This window comes from Peromyscus leucopus, chromosome 5 (genome assembly GCF_004664715.2).
Source record: "Peromyscus leucopus breed LL Stock chromosome 5, UCI_PerLeu_2.1, whole genome shotgun sequence".
NCBI classification, from domain to species: Eukaryota; Metazoa; Chordata; class Mammalia; order Rodentia; family Cricetidae; genus Peromyscus; species Peromyscus leucopus.
In genome coordinates, this window is record NC_051067.1 from 4,117,106 (window position 1) to 4,136,894 (window position 19,789).

The window sequence follows — 19,789 nt, forward strand, 5'->3', positions numbered from 1 at the left end:
TGTTTCAGGCATTTTCTTCAGGGAGATAAAGAGAAATGAATGTCTTTTTAAAAATAAGCACATAAGTGAAATGAGGCACTCATTTCATCCTTCTTACCCCGTCCTTTTGGCTACTCGGCCTCTGTCCCGAGGGGCTGAAGCACCTCTCAGCCCTCATTTTCTCTCTCTTTGGGAATTAGTTGGGTGCTTGGTATGTGCATTTTAAGTAGTATTTTAAGACTGAAGCTATGGGGAATTCAGTAGCCATTCATATCCACATGGGCTAAGAGAGTAGCTCAGTGGTAGGATATTTGCCTAGCATTCCATCCCCACTCTGTTGTCAGTGTGTTGGTAAACGTTCATCAGTTTAAGTGTGAGAGTGTGTGTGTATGCACAGCTCATCAGTTTAAGTGTGAGAGTGTGTGTGTGTGCACACATGTGTATGCACACATGAGCCCAGTTGAAGATTCACTTCAGGTAAGGTTTGTCTCTCTGACTTGAACTTGACTGTAATTTGGTTTGTGTGCTATACTCTCCTTTTTTTTTCTTGGAGAGTAAAGGGTTTATTTGGCTTACAGGTCACAGTCCATCATCGAGAGAAGTCAGGCCAGGCGCTTAAAGCAGGATCCCAGAGGCAGGACTGGAGCAGAAGCCATGGAGGAATGATGCTTACTGGCTTGCTCCCTATGGCTTGCTCAGTTTGTTTTAATATACAACCCAGGACCCCCTGCCATAGTGGGCTGGGCCCTCCCACATCAGTCATCCAGCAAGAACATGTCCCAGAGACTTGTCTACAGGCCGATCTGATGGAAGCAGTTTTCAGTTGACTTCTTTCTTCCTAGATGATTCTCAGTTGTGTCAAGTTGACAAAATCCCAGTGCAAAGGCATTGTCCCACTAGTCAGAGCGGAGTCACAGGCCCCGCCCAGCTGCTGTGGAATCCGCTCCTTTTTGGCCTCACATGTGGCTGCTTCCAGACCTAATGGGACCTGAGAGGGTTTTACTCAAACGATGCCACATGGAGAGGGCATCTACCTAAAGGAAACTCCTTATTTTATTACTGCCTCCATCTCCCAAGTGCTAGGATGACAGGCCTGTGTCACCACACCTAGTAACATGCTTGTTTAATTATAATGGCTTTTTTTTTTCAATTTATTCAGACTAAAGATTTATTGATGAAATCAGAATTACATGTATTTGTCATTATCTCTTAGATTAACACAGCTTATCGAAGGAAGGAAGGAAGGAAGGAAGGAAGGAAGGAAGGAAGGAAGGAAGGAAGGAGAGAATTTCTAAACTGTGTTGCAGTTGTGAACTTTTCTAGGTTGCAATGTTTTCAAAGCCTCATGATGCCCTTTTCTTTTCAACAGGCTCTTCATAACACAAGACTCTTGTCTGCATACTCAGCCATTGACCCCAGAGTGAAGTATTTGTGCTACACCATGAAAGTGTTCACAAAGGTGGGTGCACTGCTGCCTGTGGCTGATCTGGAAATTGTTCTACACTTGCAAACCTTTTTGAAAGCACAAGTGTGACACTACCACCCTATACACACTGTGGGCTAGCTTGGAACTTGCTGTATAGACCAGGCTGGCCTCAAAAAGATCCTCCTGCCTCTGCCTCCCAAGTGCTGGGATTAAAGGCGTGCACCACCACGCCTGGCCTTGATGTCTTAGTTTTTCATGATAATCCTGCTGTGTGTCCACTACTTCTTTTTTGGTTTGATTTAGGTTGGGTTGGTTGCTTTAGTTGACATTTTCACTTTTGAAAATGTGATATTGTATTAGGTCCTCAAATGAAGTAGTGGTAATAGGGTGACTGCAGGCTGAGTAGACATGCTCTTCACAGGGTCATCTCTTCCCTCTAGATGTGTGACATCGGTGATGCATCCAGAGGCAGCTTGTCATCCTACGCCTACACTCTTATGGTGCTATATTTCCTTCAGCAAAGGTCTCCACCTGTCATCCCTGTGCTTCAAGAGGTACCCACAGGGGACTGTGTCCTCTGCAAAACTGGACTTTGTCTGAGCCTCTGCTGACGTGCTGTAGTTCTGTAGTTAAGCTTTTCCTAGTTGTCTTGCTATCAACGCATTAGTTTTTCATTCTATACTAATACTTTTTAAATTAATTTCAGATATACAAAGGTGAAAAGAAACCGGAAATACTTGTTGATGGCTGGAATATTTACTTTTTTGATCAAATAGATGAACTGGTGAGTATTTTAAGGTAAAGATTTTCCTAAGCTTTGACTAACAGTCATCCGGTTCTATGTTGTAGATGACCATGGTGTAGAGTGGTCACATCTGTCTGTTGTGACAGTGAACACTGGCATTCACGAGTGTCCCTTTCATTAAGCTAAGTGCATTTATAGGCACTGTACCTGGGGTTTCATCAGTGTCAACTGGCTCTTGGTAGTAACTATTCCAAGGGAACACAGTTTTGTTGTGTGATTCTTCTAAGACTTTGAGCACAGCTCTTAAGCTGCTTCACAGATTCTCCACCATCACATCCTGAGACACGTCATTTAAACGTCGTGTCTATGTCCTAGTCAGAGTAGAAGCTAATAGATTCATATAAATGATGTTTTAAAACAAAAAAGCCAGGTGTGGTGGGGTACACCTTTAATCCCAGCACTTACAAGGCAGGGGCAGGTGGATCTCTGTGAGTTCAAGGCCAGCCTGGTCTACAAAGTGAGTTCCAGGGCTACATAGTGAAACCCTGTCTCCAAAAACAAAACAAAACAAAAAGTTGAATGAGAACTTACACAATTAATTTACAGTTACATTTTTGTGTCTGTAAGCCTGTTGATAGTCCAGGTTTTTCTTCCTGGGGTGCAAATGCATACTGTTGTTAACATTTTATTGATAGAGTGACAGCTCTTGTCCCCTTCTGTCTCTAGCCCACTTGTTGGCCAGAATATGGAAAAAATACAGAATCTGTTGGGCAGCTGTGGTTGGGACTTCTCCGATTCTATACAGAGGAGTTTGATTTTAAGGAGCATGTAATCAGCATCAGAAGAAAAGGTCTGCTTACAACTTTTAAGAAACAGTGGACCTCAAAATACATCGTTATTGAAGGTATGAATAAAGTCAAATTAGAAGTGAGCTGCTGGCCTAGCATGTGTGAGGGGTGGTGTGCAGAGTCTTTCAAGTTGAACACTGAGTCTAAACTAAGAGCCCTGGCTCTTCTGGCAACACATCTTTTGTGGGGCAGTCACTGACTGCTGCCGCCCAGAGTGTGCGGTGCAGCAGCCCTGGTGTGGCCCATACCACCCTCAAGGTTCATTTGAAAATATATAATGCCTCCAGGTGGGGCCTTTCATGAGTCCAAATGTCCTTGTTCAGAAAAATAAACCTTTCACTAATATTGGACTCCTGTGGGAGAATATGACAGCAGTAGAAATGAGGCAGCTTCGAGATAGTGGGATGTGGAAAACCTAAATTGAATCGTTTGTCTACGTCTGATTCTGTTGTGGAGGGTTTTGGTTGTCCTAGGTAAGTGCATGAAACATTTAATACTTAATGTGTAAAAACTAATGTGGAGTTCCACAGCTTCCGATTTAAATGCCTATTCTAACCATATAGAGATTCATTGAGTTGTATAGACTTTGGGTCTGGTTAATTTTGGTGTGTGATGCTTTTATGTATTTGCAAGTGTCTTTTTTATAATAAAGTTAAAGTAACTTAAGACTAAAATAAAACTAAGACTTTATTGAAGGTTGGAGAATGCCAATAGAAATGAATTTTTAGGACCTTTGCTTACTGGTGGGCAAAAAATTTTCTTGTAACAATTTGTCAGTGCTGATGAGAGGGAAAGGCTTTTTCTAGCCTGGTGCTGGCCTGGTGCTCAAACCTATGACTCCAGCACCTGAAAAGGCTGAGGCAGTTGGATCAGGTCACCCTACTGAATTCATGGGAGCCATTGATTTTTATAGTTAATTGTTTCTAACTGGTAGGAATTTAATTTTTAAAAAGACAAAATAAAGGTTAAATTCTTTAACGAGCTGAGAAATAGCTGAGGAAATGTCTACTTGGTCTCATAGGATCCATTTTCTTACCATGAGCTAGTATCTAGATGGTATATAGACTTTATGATGACTTCATTTCTTCGGGTAGTGTTAGATGCAGGGCTGTGACCTTCAGCCTGGGCTGTGGGTGGGGATTTAGCATTTTGGATGCTTCTGTCAAAGGAGAATTAGTGGGGGAGGGGTCCTCTCATATTACCATGTCTTTTGTTGTTGTTCAGCATACTAAGTAAACTAAAAAAAGAAAAAAAAAAGGGCAGAATTGTGAGTGTGGTGGCCCGTATGTCATCTCAGTCCTGAGAGGAGGACCTAAAGCTCAGAGCTGTCCTGCCTCCGCTTCTCAAGCACTGGATTAGAGGCATGCACACCATGCCCGGCAGAGTAGCAATCATTTCAACACTATGGTAACTAAGGTACAGTCGGCCTTTTATAACCAAGCAAACAACCAAAGTACAACACACACACCCACGCGTACATACACAACACATACGCACACACTCACTTGTGCACACACACACACACACACCCCAACAGAAGAGAGCAGCATCTGACTAGGATGATAGTCTCCTCACACGTAGTTCAGAGGAAGGGTTCTGTGCTCCCGCCGACAGTCACGTCTGATGTCATACTCCCTGGCGTGGTGCTTGCCCGCTGGAAGCAAAGCCTGCAGAATCTTGGTGCCTAGCTTCACTCCCTGGCTCCTGTCCTGCTGTGCTTATGTGGTCCTTCACATCCATATGGAGGGCTCTAAAAAGAGGCATCTTGGTTTTTCCTTTGCCTTTTTCAGTACTGTCTTAGACAGGAAGAAAATGATACCTATCTTCATATGATGACTAGATCATTAGTAATGTGTATTTAGTATTTTTAATCATCTATAAAATAATACTTGGGTTCAGAAGTGCTCAATAGTACTGTATGAAACAGTCCCCTCAACCACATCTGTCACACCTTCCTCCTTTCATCAGGCCCGCTCCTGCAGCTGTCTTTTCATGGTTCTTGACAAGTGTGCAACCAGTGTTTTACACACTGCACCGTCTCCTTGGCCATTGATAATCACTATTTACCATCTCAGTGTCAGTCTCTAGCTCAGATTGAGCTGGAACACAATTACATAGCTCAGGCTTGTCTCCAATTCCTGTCTTCCTGCTTCTGCCTCCCATGTGCAGAGATTACAGGCAGCGACTGCCACTCCTGGTTTATGCATTTATATTTGTGACTAATAATGTGAACACAAAATGGACATCATTAAGTCACCTGGGTAATGAGTCTTCCTCAGTAATTTTTCCAGAAGTAGGCAACCTTTATAAAGATTATAAAGGTGACACAGTGCTCTTTTGTGATTAATGCTTTTGGGAGATCTTGGCTTACATTTAGGTTTGTCTGTTGCTTAGCTGTGCACAACTCTGACTAATAAGCAAAGAGGTGGTAATGCTTCCTTCTTGTGTGGACCTAGGTTATGGGATGGATGGTGGCATATCCTACTTTATTATCTTTTTTGTCTCTTTTTCTTTACTCAGATCCCTTTGATTTGAATCATAATCTTGGTGCTGGATTATCAAGAAAAAGTAAGTTAATCTTGTTGGTAAACTTGGTGCAGTCTCTTGTTCCCTTAATTAATGCATGTAATTGAGTTCTTACTTTTTTCTTTATAGTGACAAATTTTATAATGAAAGCTTTTATCAATGGTAGAAGAGTATTTGGAATTCCAGTCAAAGGATTTCCAAAGGACTACCCCTCAAAAATGGTGAGTTTCTCTTAGAAATTCCAGAAAGCAAATAAGGTGCACATTTTAATCACCAATAAGTATGCAAAAAGGAATGATTCAATCAAGATGATTAAAGTATCTATCTTCTGTGTCATTTTATAGTGTGGCATTTGAAATACATGCAGTTATTCTGAAATATGTATTCTTGACTGTAGCCCCTACTTGGCAATAGCTCTCTCCAGACCTATTCCTTCTCTCTGTCCAGAACTTTGTCCCCTTTGAACAACAGCTTCCCATTTCCTTCCTCCACCCAGGAAGACTTTGATGCAACTTCTACATATGGGCATGTAGGTACTTTTAGCATATCATTGCCAGGCTCGTGTCAGATATTACTCTGGACATCTACAGTGGTGCATCTCATGCTTGTTCAAGAACTCCTTCTCCTGCACAGTCTGTTCAAATGAGTACTTTGTTCAGGAAGTGTGCAGATGGGATGCAGCATCCCACAGACTCCTGCAGCAGACACTGAAGCAGCCCTTCTGTTTCTTTTTCGTAAGAAGCCACCCAGCAGCACCAGTACTAACATACAACAGTTTACTTTGCCTTAGTAGAGAATTTGCACAATGTAGATGATGTTTCTCAGTTCATTGCAGTTTAGCTATTTTGTTTCCTGACACCCTCTATTTGGCCTTGGCTTCTCCTTTTGTGTTGAAGCCATGTGTGTGTGTGTGTGTGTGTGTGTGTGTGTGTGTGTGTGTGTGTAGGTCAGTTGATCAGCTGTACCTCTCACTGATGTTGAGATCTTGTTTGGGATGAACAGTACAAATATTAAAATACCACCCTGTTCTCCCACTGGTTGCACGGTGTGTGTGTGGTCTTGTTCACAGTTCCTTTTCACAGCTGTGTTCTTGTAGGAATACTTCTTTGATCCGGATGTCCTAACTGAGGGAGAACTGGCTCCGAATGACAGGTGTTGCCGAATTTGTGGAAAAATTGGACACTTCATGAAGGACTGTCCCATGAGGAGAAAGTAAGCACATGTTCAGAAGGGGTAGCCTTGTTTTTATTTCCTTGTTGTACTGGTTTCTAAGTGTGGGTCTTTTGATACAGAGAAAATAAGCATCTGAAATCAAGCATTTTTTCAGATAAATTTAAGATCTTTTTTTAAAAAATCAAAACAAAATGATCCCAGTGTGACTGTGGGTGCAGATGCTGAGGGCTGGCTCATTTGAAGATGACCATCTTCCAGGCCAGGTGCTCATCCCTAATTTTTGGGTGTAGCTTTGGTTTAAAATTAGCTTAATCATTAGTGATTACTTTCAGTAGATCAGGTGCTTAGGCACCGTGCTGTCTCCTGATGTGTTAGTGAGAGGCAGGGAGGGAGGTGTTTTCTGTGGTCTGCTTGGGTGGTTTTTCCCGGCTGACAGTGGTATTGCTTTAACTGGACAGTGCTATCCTTACCTCAGATACACTCAAATTAGGTCACAGTCTGGAGTTTAAGGACTAGTCATCAGTAGGGCAGAAAGAAATGATCTTGATACCTGGGTGTCATTTACTAGTGCTTTTTACACTTAGGAAGCTGAGAGTTCAAGGCCAGCCTCAGCTACAAAGGAAATTTGAAGCCATCTTGGGCTATGTGTGATGTTATCTCTGAAGAGATGACTCAGTGGCTAGAGCACACTGCTCATGTAGAGGACCCCAGTTCCATTCCTAGCACCTGCATCTGGTATCTCACAACCACCTGTAACTCCAATTCCAGGGCCTCCGTGGACACTTACATATATTTGGTACATATACGTATACATAAAATAAAATCACTTCTAAAAAAAATAAAGGGAAAAGTGAATGACACTTTTTAAGATAAGCCTCCTTAAAACCATTGTTAAATTTTTCAGTGAAATTCAAGTTTTACAGTTCAAATTTTCACTGCCTAGTAAAAGGTGATACATCAGAAAGGCTGATTAGCACAACAGCACTCGAGTGATTTGAGTGTCATCACACAGATATCGAGGCAGGCTCTGGGCTCAGGACTCTTAGCAGTAAGCGCTAACTTTGCAGCACTGTTAATAGACAGGCTCTGTGCCAGGGTTTCACATTTGAAAATTCAGCCAACTGCAGACAGGCTGTTTGGAAACTAGTGCATCTGGGTTGAAAATATACAGACTTGGGTGTCTTGTTATTCACTCCGCAGTGCAGTGTAACTGTCAGAGGGTGTGTGTGGTTATGCTTATACACACCATTTTCTCTAAGGACTCAGACAACTGCAGAAATCGTAATAGTGAAACTAGACTTGTCTAATTCAAGGTTTCCTTTTCACACTTTCTGGTCCTGGTTATCTCTGCATTTGTATGTATCTTGATAAGTTCCTGTAGACACTTTTCCTATTATATTTTATCTTCAATAGAGTGAGGCGACGGCGAGACCAGGAAGATACCCCAAACCAAAGATACTCTGAGAGCAAAGAAAAAAGAAGCAAAGAGGACAAAGAAATTCAGAACAAGTACACAGAGAAGGAAGTGTCAACAAAAGAAGATAAGCCCACACAGTGCACAGCTACGAAATCAAAGCTGGTGAGGGCAGTTGTAGACCTGGGGCGGGAGAAGATTCTCAGGACACCAGTGGAAAAATGGAAGAGACAGGATGACAAAGACTTAAGAGAAAAACGTTGTTTCATTTGTGGAAGAGAAGGACACATTAAAAAGGAATGCCCACAGTTCAAAGGCTCTCCAGGTACAGACACCTCTCCAGAGACCTTGATGTCTATGCTCAAGGGATGTTAACCTCTTAGAGTTTTTCACATTTTGTATTTTTCCCTCAAGGAATTGATTCACTCAGCAGAGATGATGCTGTAAGGAAGTGACATCCCCCCTACACACCTTTAATTCTCACCCTCTGTGTGACTGAACTGCTCATTGCTGGGTTTACTTAGTCTTAAGAAAGTCTAAGGTTATCAATGAAATGGCAGTTTGCTCCTCTTCAGTCCTTGTAAGCATAGTCTTAGTAGCCAGTAAACAAGTTACAGCGAGAGGCATGCTGCTCACTGTGTGTACTTGTGAGTCAGAGCACTGCCTAGACACTGCTGAGGCAGAGCTGGGTTATCTCAAGACACCACCATGTACAAATGAGCCGCTCATGTTCCATTCATGTACTCTAAGCACGTGAGCAGGAAAGAGAATAGAAGGATGTTATTTAAATACCTGTCTGTCAATGACCATAGTTATTCTTAGGATGAAGGAGGAAATATCTTAACAGCCCACAGTTCAGAGTCAGCCACAGATCTTCTGGTCCATGTCTCTAGTCAAAGCTGCTTAATAGGCTGAAGCAGGAGGTTACCTTAGCCCAAGAGAGTGACACCAGCCTGGGCAACATAGTATAACCCTGTCTTGAGCACAAAATCAAACCACCCCCAAATACTGACGCTTTATGTTGTTGGATGTGAGTTGATCATTTTTACGGAATAGGTTGTGTCTATCATGGGTACCTTTTTAACATAGTCTAGGCATCTTTAACCTGTGTAAGTTATGGTCTGCAAAACAACTTATAGACTGTACTGGTTCTTGGCATAAGCCTGGGTAAAATTGGATAAGCATAGACAAGGGCCCCTAGAGAGTAATTGTACTGCCCATTTGCTGAACATTTTAGTTAGGGCAGCTCTGTAGTTCCTTCCAGAACACCCCGTGTGCTAGGAGCACTGATGAGCTCTTCCGGTTTAAATGCCAGGCCTGCCAGGCAGATTCTCTTGGTGTTTAAGACTGAAAGTTTTAGATCTCCTCTTCTTATTTATTTATTCATTTACTTACTTATTTATTTTTTTCTTTGGGTTTTGGGGGCAGAGACTCACTATTGTAGTCAAAGCCAGCCTAGAATTTGCTGTGTAGTCCCAGCTGGCTTCAAACTCAGAATTCCCCTGTCTCCCGAGTTCTGGGATCACATGCATGTGCTACCATGCCCAGGTCATTCTTTTTTTTTTTTTAAAGGAGCCTTATGTGGAAAGAATTTGTCTTAACATTTTCTTTTATTTGAAGTAGTGCTTGAATATGGATGAATGATGTAGCTTTGACTGATTCCCATGGCCTGAGTTAGCCCTGTTCTCCTGAGGAGGTCCGAACATAACCCAACACTTGCCTTGATTTTCCTTTATGAGAAGGAGATGTGACTTAAAGAAATTAAAATAATGACATGTTAGCAGTCAACATGCTACTAAGGGTAGGCATTATTTCAAAGTTAAGTATAGTTGAAAAGATCTCATTTAGCTCAATAGCCTCCTTCAACCTAGTTAGAACTAGACAATATAAATACAGTTTGACATAGTTTTCTCAAAATTACTCATACTCTATATTTGATAAAGACTCAAGGCTGTGTTTACAAACAGGATAAAGTAGATCTTTGTGGTCCCCTCTTCCTCCTCCTCCAGCAGAGTCATCCTGTACCTCCCCGTCAGGTGCATCCCTTTGTCTAGTAGCAAGCTTAAAGTCAGTGACCAGGACGTCTCAAAACCGTTAGAGATGGCTTGGTCAGTAAAGTGCTTGCACAAGACCTGCGTTCTGTTCCCAGTGTGTACATGAAAAGCAAGGCAGTGTAGTGGATGCTTCATCTTGTGCTGGGGAGGCGGAGACAGGCAGATCCTTCAGCTCACTAACCAGCTAGCTTAGCCTAACTAAGGGAGTCCCAGTGAGAGACCCTGCCCCAAAAACCAGAATGGACTGCTCTTGAACTCAGATACAGGTACACATCCCCACACATATGCATGTGCACATGCATACATACACACAAGTGTAAGAGTGGTGATTCTGACAGCCTGACAGGGCACCTGGCTAGCAGAGGGATTGGCAGCCTTAAGGAAGAGCCTGGTCTAGAAAACCTGCCTATATAGTGTTTACAACTAATGTCAACAGTCAGCACACAAGAGCAGAAGGGACGAGTGAGGCTAGAGTGTGACAAATGCTACTTGGTGGTAATTAAAATAATCAGATGTTTCTGTGCCCAGAGTTCTGCTCTTCCCTGTCATTCCCTCAGTGGACTATGTGGATGGAATTCCATCACATCAACAGAGAATTCTTCTTAAAACATTCGCGAACAGGGCTGTTGCTTTCAATTTAAAATAGGAACAAAAAGTGTTCCTTTCTTTCTGTAGGTTTGTGTAAGTCAGATTATGTGTCTGGATACTCTTCACCTAGCCCTTTGAGACCAGTGGCTCAGGTAACAGCCAGCCCAAACCTGAGAAGGGAGCCCTCTTCACTCTGTCCTGCCCACTCCTCTGAGTCTTCTGGAGTGCTTGGAGCTCCTGGCTGGCCTGTGTGCTTACCCTTTCTGCGCCCCATGTACTGTGTGGTAAGGCTTGTGGGCCCTGGTAGCAGGGGCTTGCTGAATGACTCCTGCATACATGTCTGTCATTCCAACTAACATGTAAACTTCTGCCACCCACATGCCTAATTCCAGCTCTTGGATACAGTTTGAGACTGTTTCTGTTGCTTTTACCTTCAGTTTTTGTAAACCAGTCTATTTCATTTTTTAGGCAGTGCTTTTACATGAAGACAAAAAGAAACAAAAAACAACCATATTTTTGAGTCCCCAGTCAGGTATGTGGTTTTAAAGGATCAGGTATATGTTGTTTTTCTTGTCTGAATATTTTACCACATGCCTTTTGAGACTCTTCCATTACCTTGTGGTTCTGACAGAGGAATATCAGAACCTCTCAAGGGAACTTAAAAAACAAAAACAACAACAACAAACCAAAACCCTTCTTGCCTTGCTTCCACGTTACATCCTTAATCTGATTGTTCAATGGGTAAGTGCAACCTGTATAGTTTTCAGATTTTCTGGGGAAGAATTGCTACCCTCAACCATGGAATCCTTTCTTTGTGACTTTTTGTGACTGCTGTGGAATTGCTATTGTTTTGCCGTCACTGTTCTCCTTGTGGAGATTATCTGCCATATTCTAGAAGAAGGAAAGAAAGTAACTTGAACCCTCGACTCTGCAACTAGACAACTATTTCATTTATGTATCCTTTCAGTAAATATCTATTGAGACTCTATCTGCAGGGCATGGCCTCAGCACTGAATACACCCCAATGAGTAGCAAAGCCCCTCCTCTATATTCTTGTCAGGGACAGACAACAATAAAGGACAACCGTGTGGCAACAGATGCTTTAAGCGGGGAATTGCAAAGTGATGCTGAGTATGGCAGTATCCCCTCTAATAAGATATTATCTCAAGTCAGTAAAAAGTGAGGGTCAGGCGGAGAGGAGATAGACCTTTAATTGTTAGCAGGTCCTGCCCTTCAGCCTGAGACTGGCAGGAGTGGTGTGAGCTCAGGAGAGCAATGGGAGATGACATCAGAGAAGATAAGTCTAGTGTCCTGATGCTCCAGCAGTGACGGAGGGACTGAAAGGTTTTTTAAGATTAAGTGAGATGGGAAGCTGCTGGAGACCTAACTAGAGGAATGGTGCTATTTGAAGTCTTGTGAAAGGCTAGGATGGGAACGCTGTAGCCACTAAGGTATTTACCAGCGTAGTTAAGTAGAGGTGATGACTCAGGCTTGGGGTGGGCTGTCGGGGAAGATTCAGAAGGTAACACCAACAAAATCAGTGTACTGGGCACTGACGTGAAACTACAGTGAGGCTCAGATGTCACAACAGTCTTTATCTGAGAACTTTATTGTGCTGGGAAAAGTTGGAAGGAGAAACTGAGGTCTGTTTTATAGTGGTAGCTGTGGAATTCTAGGGCAGGGATGTCAAGTGGCCAGTTGAATATTTGAGCCTGGCATTTAGTGGGTCCGGGCTGCAGAAAGGAGTGTAGGGTTGTCAGTGTGGAGATAGCATTTTAAGCCCCTGTGCTGGGGACACGGAACAATGGGAGTGTGTAGACCCTGGAAATAAAGAAGACAGAGAGATGACTAAAGAAGGAGCGGAAGGAGCCAGAGTTGGGTCTCAGGGTGCAAGCAAATAAAGTGATTTGTGAAGTGCTGCTCAAAGTTCTCTGTGGAGGCTGAGTTCAGCATTGGGCTTGGCACCTGGGCTCACTGAAGCCTTTGTAAAGAGCTTTTTCTTTGGTAAGAAGGTTCAGACTGCATGGAAAGGAATTGGAGCCTGCTTAGCCTTGTCTGTGGTATCAAGGGAGAGCCCTCCTCCTGCCATGTCCCAGGCCTGTGGAGGGATGCTAGAGAGAACATGGTGGACTACCATGGCAAGAAGGTCTTTCCTGGTATTTTAGGTTTCTTCTAAGTCTTAGGGGGGGAAAAAAAGGACAAGATTGAGGTGAAGGAAAAGTGACTTTTTCAGCATTATTATAGGAAATAACAAAACATGATGTAAACAACAGAGTCCTAGCCACTAGATAGCCTAAGTAGCCTTACTTAATCAATCCATCCTGCTCCCTCTTCACCTCTTTAAAAGAAGGCTAAAGGAGGAAAATTAAGACTGAAGAGCATGAATAATCAGTCCCTTTTAAGTTCTTGCATTTTTTATTAAAAAAAGAATGGAGGGTGTCTTTTATGTATATGAGTGTTTTGCCTGCATGTGCCTCATATGTACATGGTGCCTGTGGAGGCCAGAAGAGGGTATCATATCCCCTGGAACTAGAGTTACAGATGGTCCGAAGCTTCCATGTGGATGCTGGGATTCAAACCTGGTTTCCTGCTGGAGCAACAAATGCTCTTAACTGCTGAGCTATCACCAGCCCCAGAAAATGAAATTTTAAAAAATAACACTTATGTAACTTTTACTACAGCAGTGTCTCATTCAGTTAACAGTAATCTCTTTTATACATTAGACTCTGTCACAGAATGGGTATGTAAGAATAAGCTCAGAACATATAGAACAGTTTACATGTTTACAGGTACAACAGAACATGTAGATGGCTTCAGTTTCAGGTATCCATTAGGGAGTCTTGGAATGACATCCTAATGCTAGGAACAAAGTGTTGACTTTTTAGCTTGGATAAAATGTGGTAGAATGAGAAGTCTTAGCTGAGATCAGACCGTAACAGATTCCCTGGCTCCTCAGAAGGATGAGCTGCCTTTCCTGGTCTTTCCAGCCTCTTCTGTCAAGGCAAGGATACTGACCACACTCTGGAAAAGTTGAAGAAGCTTTGGGTTAGGAATGTCTATTATTTCTACTGTGAATGCTGTTAGTGGGGAGAAAATTGTGGAACTATTAACATTTGACTCAAGTTTTTTTCAGTACCAAGTGTTACCTCAAATATTTGCAATTACTTTACCTTTTTTTAGAGAGTGAGGGGAAATGTTGAAATTATACCAGATCCTCTTTTTTTTTTTTTTAAACTAGTATCTAATGTAGCCAAGGCTGGCTTTAAATTGACTGTGTAGCTGAGGGTGGGCCACGCCATGCTATGCTTCATGAGTGGTAGGCAAGCAGTCCACTGTCTACGTGACATCCCCGGCCATGGTATCAGATCTCTTTACACAAAATTTAAAGTTTGTGGAGTTGAGGTTGATGTGTAGAATAAGGGCAGATAATTTAAAAGAAACAGAAATCTTCTAATCTTAACTGTACTTAGACCTGAAGGAGAACATTGTATGTACAGATAAGCAGGAGGAGGCTTAAGAACATGAGCTCCAGTGGTTCTCAGAAGGTTTGTGATTGTTCTACACGGAACACATCATTTCAAAATAAGAGTTCTGTTGGGTACTCTCCAATCCAGTAGACAGAAGGAAAGGGGAATGGTGGTGCCCTGCAGCTAAGCTGATGATAGGTGAGGAGGAGAAGTGGGCTGTATTATAACCATGCTGACTGCCCAGCATTCTGGAAGGGTATGGACAACAGACACCACCAATCAATGGGATATTTCTCCCATAGATCTGGGAGTTTGAAAATCACTGATGTACCATGTATAAACAGACCAAAAGAATATTATTTTAAGCAACTTTGACCCTGAACAGATATTCCCAAAACATTTTACATAAGAAAAATACTGATGTTCCTGATGCTAGGCTTATAAAGGAACACAGAGTATAAACATCTGTTCTGCAGTTTATTGCATAGGTCTGGTTCCCGTTCATTTGTTGGGAATGTCGCGTGTCCTGCACATACCTCAGAACTCTCAGCTACAAATCAAGAGGCTAATATCTGACTGCTAAGGCTGCTGAGGAGCCCGTGTGCGAACAGTGTGAGCAGCTGTGTGTGTGTGAGTCAGAGCAAAGGATCCTGGTGGTGGTGACTTCCCTGACCTTATTCCCACACTATCCCCAAGTCTGCACGTATCAGCATTGCTCGGCGTATGGGTTTACATATCTTAAAAGTAGAATTTTACTATAATTTTGCAAGTTTTGAAACAGTGGAAGAAAACTGCAGATGTTAGTTATATATCTAGAAATGGTGTGGCCAACTGGCATTTATTTACTTATAAAGAAGTTGTTAGTTATTTTTCTGGGTAAAAATCCTGTAACTGAAAAACTTACTAACTTAAATTTATTATGGGGAAGTTTTATTATAAATTTATTCTGCTTTCTACAAGAAAAAATTATAGATGGCTAAGATGTGTCCTTTCCCATAACTCATGAAGTAAGTTAATGACAGCTGCCAGACTTAGCTGTCACGTGCAGGTGTAAACGATGTTGTTAGCATGTGAACTGTTTCTGTCGTAGGTAGATGTCATTTCCCCTGAACCCCTTGTAGACTGTGCCTCTGACCGACTCGTCGCTCCTTAGTTATCATGCTGATGGACAGCCTGTGCTCTTTGACTTTGCTAGTCTTGGGAGACAGATGCATTTCTGTTCCAGATGTCATGTCTCAGCAGATGTTGTTATTTTAAATGATCATAAAGACTATTGGTGGGGCTGGGTGATGGCTCCATGAGTAAAAGACTTGCATTTAATCATGAGAACCAGAGTTTGGATCCTTGCATCCATGTAACTGCTAGATGAATGTGGCAGCCTGCTTGTAATCCATCACACAGGAGGTAGAGGGAGGGAAGCCCCAGAACAAGCTGGATAGCTAACCAAACCTGCCTCAGTTCAATATTTTGAGTATAAACATCTGGAGGAAGGTACCCAATGTCAACCTGTCTCCATATGTGGATACACACATACACAATGTGTCCAAACACACATAAACATGTATAAACGTGAAACTTTATCATACATACACACGGGGTGGGGGGAGACGACACACACGACATAGGGTTTGTTTGTTTCCACTGGGCTTTAAAATTCTGTCCAGTGATAAAATTGTGTGAATATACAAAACATGAAGGAGGAGAGATAACTACCAATCTCTTAAAATGTCTGATTTTTAAAACTCAAACCATGGGATTAAAATAGGATAAAGAAAAAGCTTGTGGTAGATCATTCTTTATATATATATATATCTTGAAATCCTCTTGTGTGAATATAATATTCATTAATAGTCCCTGTTGACCACCCTGACATACTTAACTACAACAAAACATTTATAAATTGGATTTTAAAACTTTTTATTAAATCTCAAGCTGCAAAAAAGACTTTCAAGTAACAAGATAGGATACTTCCTCTTACTTCCTCTTATGTTTAGATAAGCATTACTCTGCATGTTTGCGTGCGTGCGAAGTATTCCTTGTCTTTGGTTTGTAAATACTGAGAAATTCTAATAGTCTTAATGACAGCAAATGAGAAGCAATAGAAATACTTAAGAGTACTGGTTCTCAGCCTTCCTAATGCTGTGTGACCTTTTAATACAGCTCCTAATGTTGTGGTGACCCCAACCATAAAATTATTTTGTTGTTACTTCATAACCATAATTTTGCTACTGTTATGAATCATATAAATATCTGTGTTTTCTGGTGATCTTAGGTGACTCCTATGAGAGAGTTGTTTGTACCCCTCCCAGGGGTAGTGACCTACAGGTTGAGAATCACTGCCTAAAAGGTTAGAAATGGAAGAGTTTTTTGTTTGTTTGCTTCCTGGCTTTCTGAGACAGGGTTTCTCTGTGTAGACTAGGCTGGCCTCAAACTCAGAGATCCACCTGCTGCTGCTTCCCAAATATTGGCATTAAAGGTGTGCACCACTACCGCAGGCAGGAGACGTATTATTACAACGGTGCCACTCAGTTACCTGAATTAATTGTTAATTATGTGACCCAAAATCGAATAATGGTATGTCACAGAAAATGATTTTTAATGATGATTCACATGTCAGTGGAATTCCTCAAAGCAAAAAATTGGGACCTAGAGATATCCCCACTGCCACATATGTCAGCATTCCGTTTGCCGTAAGTGCCATGCGCGTGCCACGGGAAGAGAGTTACAGTTCTGTCCATAGAGTCGAGTTCACTGGGGGAACACGGTGTGCAAAGCCATTTCTTAGAGACATTCTCACACTTCCGTCTTGAAGTGTGTGTCAACTCCAATACCACCAGTGTTTATGGTGGGGCTTCCTTCAGTTAAGTCTTCCCCCTCCCAAACATACCCAAGTGTGTCTCCTGAGTGCTTCTAAATCTAGCCAAGTTGACAGTGGGGTTAAGCACACAAAGGTGTGTTTTCTTCTTTATATATTGCTTTTTCTTTAGGAAAACTGTGTCCATGCCTTTGAAAACATGCACTACTGCTTATACTTTGACTTTCTTTTACTGGCATTCAATTCTGGGATCCATTTGGAAAAGAGTGGCAAGAGGGGCAGTTTAAAAAGAAGCTAGCTTCCTTCTACCCTTCAGAAATATGTATTTGAGCCAGGTGTGGTGGTGGTGGTGGCGGCGGCGGTGGCGGCATAGTCCTTTAATCCCAGCACTCAGAGGCAGGCAAATCTCCATGAGTTCTAGGCCATCAAAACAAACAAACAAACTGAAATAAAACAAAGTAGTTGACATGATAATACCAGTTGCTAAATACTTTGTATCCTCTCATTGGTTTGACAGCGCCCTCATTATACAGGCGTGGTTACACTGGTTCTCTCAAGCTGTCAGCTTTCTAGCCTAGTTCATTTATGTGTTCAGACTCCAGAACACAGTAACTGTGGTAATGTGTGGCTTGCTTCACTACTAATTAATTCTCATTCCTGTCCTTCACCTGTAAGAACAGTGAATTTTATTTTCTCCTTGTACATCCATAAAGTATGACTAGACTTCTAAAGGGTAATGGTGTGAGATATTAATTTCTGGCCAGAGAACTCTTTGCCATCTGTTTGGTTGCAAACGAGAAGAATGACCTTTGTAAAGAACTTCCATTTCTTTTCCTTTTTTTTTTTTTTTTTTTTTTTTTTTTTGTTGTTGTTTTTGTTTGTTTGGTTTGGTTTGGTTTTTGGTTTTTCTTTCTTTCTTTTTTTTTTTTTTTTTTTTTTTTTTTTTTTTTTTTTTTTTTTTTGGTTTTTCGAGACAGGGTTTCTCTGTGTAGCTTTGCGCCTTTCCTGGAGCTCACTTGGTAGCCCAGGCTGGCCTCGAACTCACAGAGATCCGCCTGGCTCTGCCTCCTGAGTGCTGGGATTAAAGGCGTGCGCCACCACCGCCCGGCCGGTTTTTGGTTTTTCAAGACAGGGTTTCTCTGTGTAGTTTTGGTGCCTGTCCTGGATCTTGTTCTGTAGACCAGGCTGGCCTTGAACTCACAGAGATCCTCCTGGCTCTGCCTCTCAAGTGCTGGGGTTAAAGGCGTGTGCCACCGCCGCCCAGCTGTAAAGAACTTTCAAAGCATTGGTTTCCTCCACCCTAGCGCCAGCCTGGGAACACGGCCTGCAGCTGCATTAAACAGCCTCACTGCAGGGACTTGTCAGCACCCAGGAAGCCGCGGCTCACACTGTCTAACTTGTTTATGTCTAGCTTGCTTAACTTGACCCAGGACAAGTGCCCTTTCTAGTGGAACACACTTCTGTGAGTAACTGACAATAAGATTGTGTGCCTTTGATCAAGTAAGGTTCCTTTCATTTATGTTGGATTTTGTTTTCCCTCCTAGGTAGCCTTTCCAGTAAATATCTGACTCAGGGGAAAGCCTCAGTGAAGAGGACCCAGCAAGAATCATGAGGGAAGGAAATGCAGCCCTGGAAATGGCCACTGCAGCGTCCCTACCCACTTGGAAAATTAGGTTCACTTCACAGGACATAGGAACACAGATCAGGCTTAACCGTTGAGGGAGATGTCGGAATTTTTAAAGTTTTAATGAAATTGTTAATGAGGAAAAGAAAATTTTAATACAGTCTTAACATCAATCCCCAGAGATTTGAGGATTTTAATAGAAAGCTATGATGTATTTAAGCCAACTTCAAAGAAAAAAAAATATAACTGTGAGCCAGTATTCAATGACTACAGCGTCATGGTTTTTCATTCTTTCAAAGCACACTAAAAATAGTGTGCTGTTCACGTGGGGAGGAATTAGTCCTCCTTTCTCTAGGCATCCCTTTTGATTTCCAAGAGGGGAGTCTATCTCTTGCTGGATCCTGGTGTGGATGCACATCAAATATGTGTGGACTATCCTGCTGTAGTTAGGGTCTACCAGCATTATTCGTGGTTCTTGTAGAAGTGATAACACAATGCAGGCACCTATCAGTGTAGGCCTCAGTGGACTGCAGAACCACTGACTTACTCTGGGGCTTCCTTCTCTAAGTAAATTGACACAGAACTGTTGTGCTCATAAAAATGAAGTCATGAAAACAAGTAGTCCTGTTTGCTGGTCTTAAAAAAGAAATTTTCAAGGGGAAAATGACAGAATAAAAGTGCTTTTTACTTTTTATGATACTCAGAAATTAGGGTGGGGAACTTTTACAAACCTGAAGATCAAAGAGGCTGCTGTCTCTACTAGTCACAAGTTTGATTGGCATCCTTATGGGTCTGACTGGAGCCCTCTCTGAACTGTTTCTCTAACTTCACAAGCCTTTCTGAAATAGTACATGGTCAGAACTATGCCTCAGTTTATTTATCATTTTAAAATAAAATCGAACTTTCAACCTGTAATTTTATCTACATTATTTTCTATAAAAGAAGCCTCACTAGAAAAATCAATGAAGGATCTGGGACAGTACAGATGTCCATCATGTGAAGCCTATGAGGTGCCCCTTTGACATGGACTGGGTTGTTGATAGCTGTGTGCTGGGTCTGAGCTGCAGGCGCAGGAGACTGGGGGCTGAGAGCTTGCTGAGGACACCCAGACTGGAGGACTTGGAAGGTGC

At 42.2% G+C, this 19,789-nt stretch overlaps 1 protein-coding gene across 11 annotated transcripts in view; it reads left to right on the forward strand.

Moving 5' to 3' along the window:
* Positions 1 to 19,574, forward strand: part of Tut7 (terminal uridylyl transferase 7) — a 61,255-nt gene extending 41,681 nt beyond the window's left edge. For 3 of the 11 annotated variants that reach the window (XM_037205666.1, XM_037205664.1, XM_037205665.1), the window contains exons 19-30: positions 1,349 to 1,438; positions 1,846 to 1,959; positions 2,112 to 2,189; positions 2,877 to 3,054; positions 5,519 to 5,566; positions 5,654 to 5,745; positions 6,621 to 6,736; positions 8,111 to 8,436; positions 10,841 to 11,037; positions 11,222 to 11,285; positions 16,493 to 16,567; positions 18,580 to 19,574. In XM_037205666.1, the coding sequence (XP_037061561.1) occupies positions 1,349 to 1,438; positions 1,846 to 1,959; positions 2,112 to 2,189; positions 2,877 to 3,054; positions 5,519 to 5,566; positions 5,654 to 5,745; positions 6,621 to 6,736; positions 8,111 to 8,436; positions 10,841 to 11,037; positions 11,222 to 11,285; positions 16,493 to 16,567; positions 18,580 to 18,647 (1,446 nt within the window). In that variant the 3' untranslated portion in view covers positions 18,648 to 19,574. Of the gene's footprint in view, positions 1 to 1,348; positions 1,439 to 1,845; positions 1,960 to 2,111; positions 2,190 to 2,876; positions 3,055 to 5,518; positions 5,567 to 5,653; positions 5,746 to 6,620; positions 6,737 to 8,110; positions 8,437 to 10,840; positions 11,038 to 11,221; positions 11,286 to 16,492; positions 16,568 to 18,579 lie in introns of those variants that run through there. The other 8 variants (XM_037205669.1, XM_028893685.2, XM_037205667.1 and 5 more) reach the window with 7 other exon arrangements.
* The last annotated feature ends 215 nt before the right edge of the window (positions 19,575 to 19,789 follow it).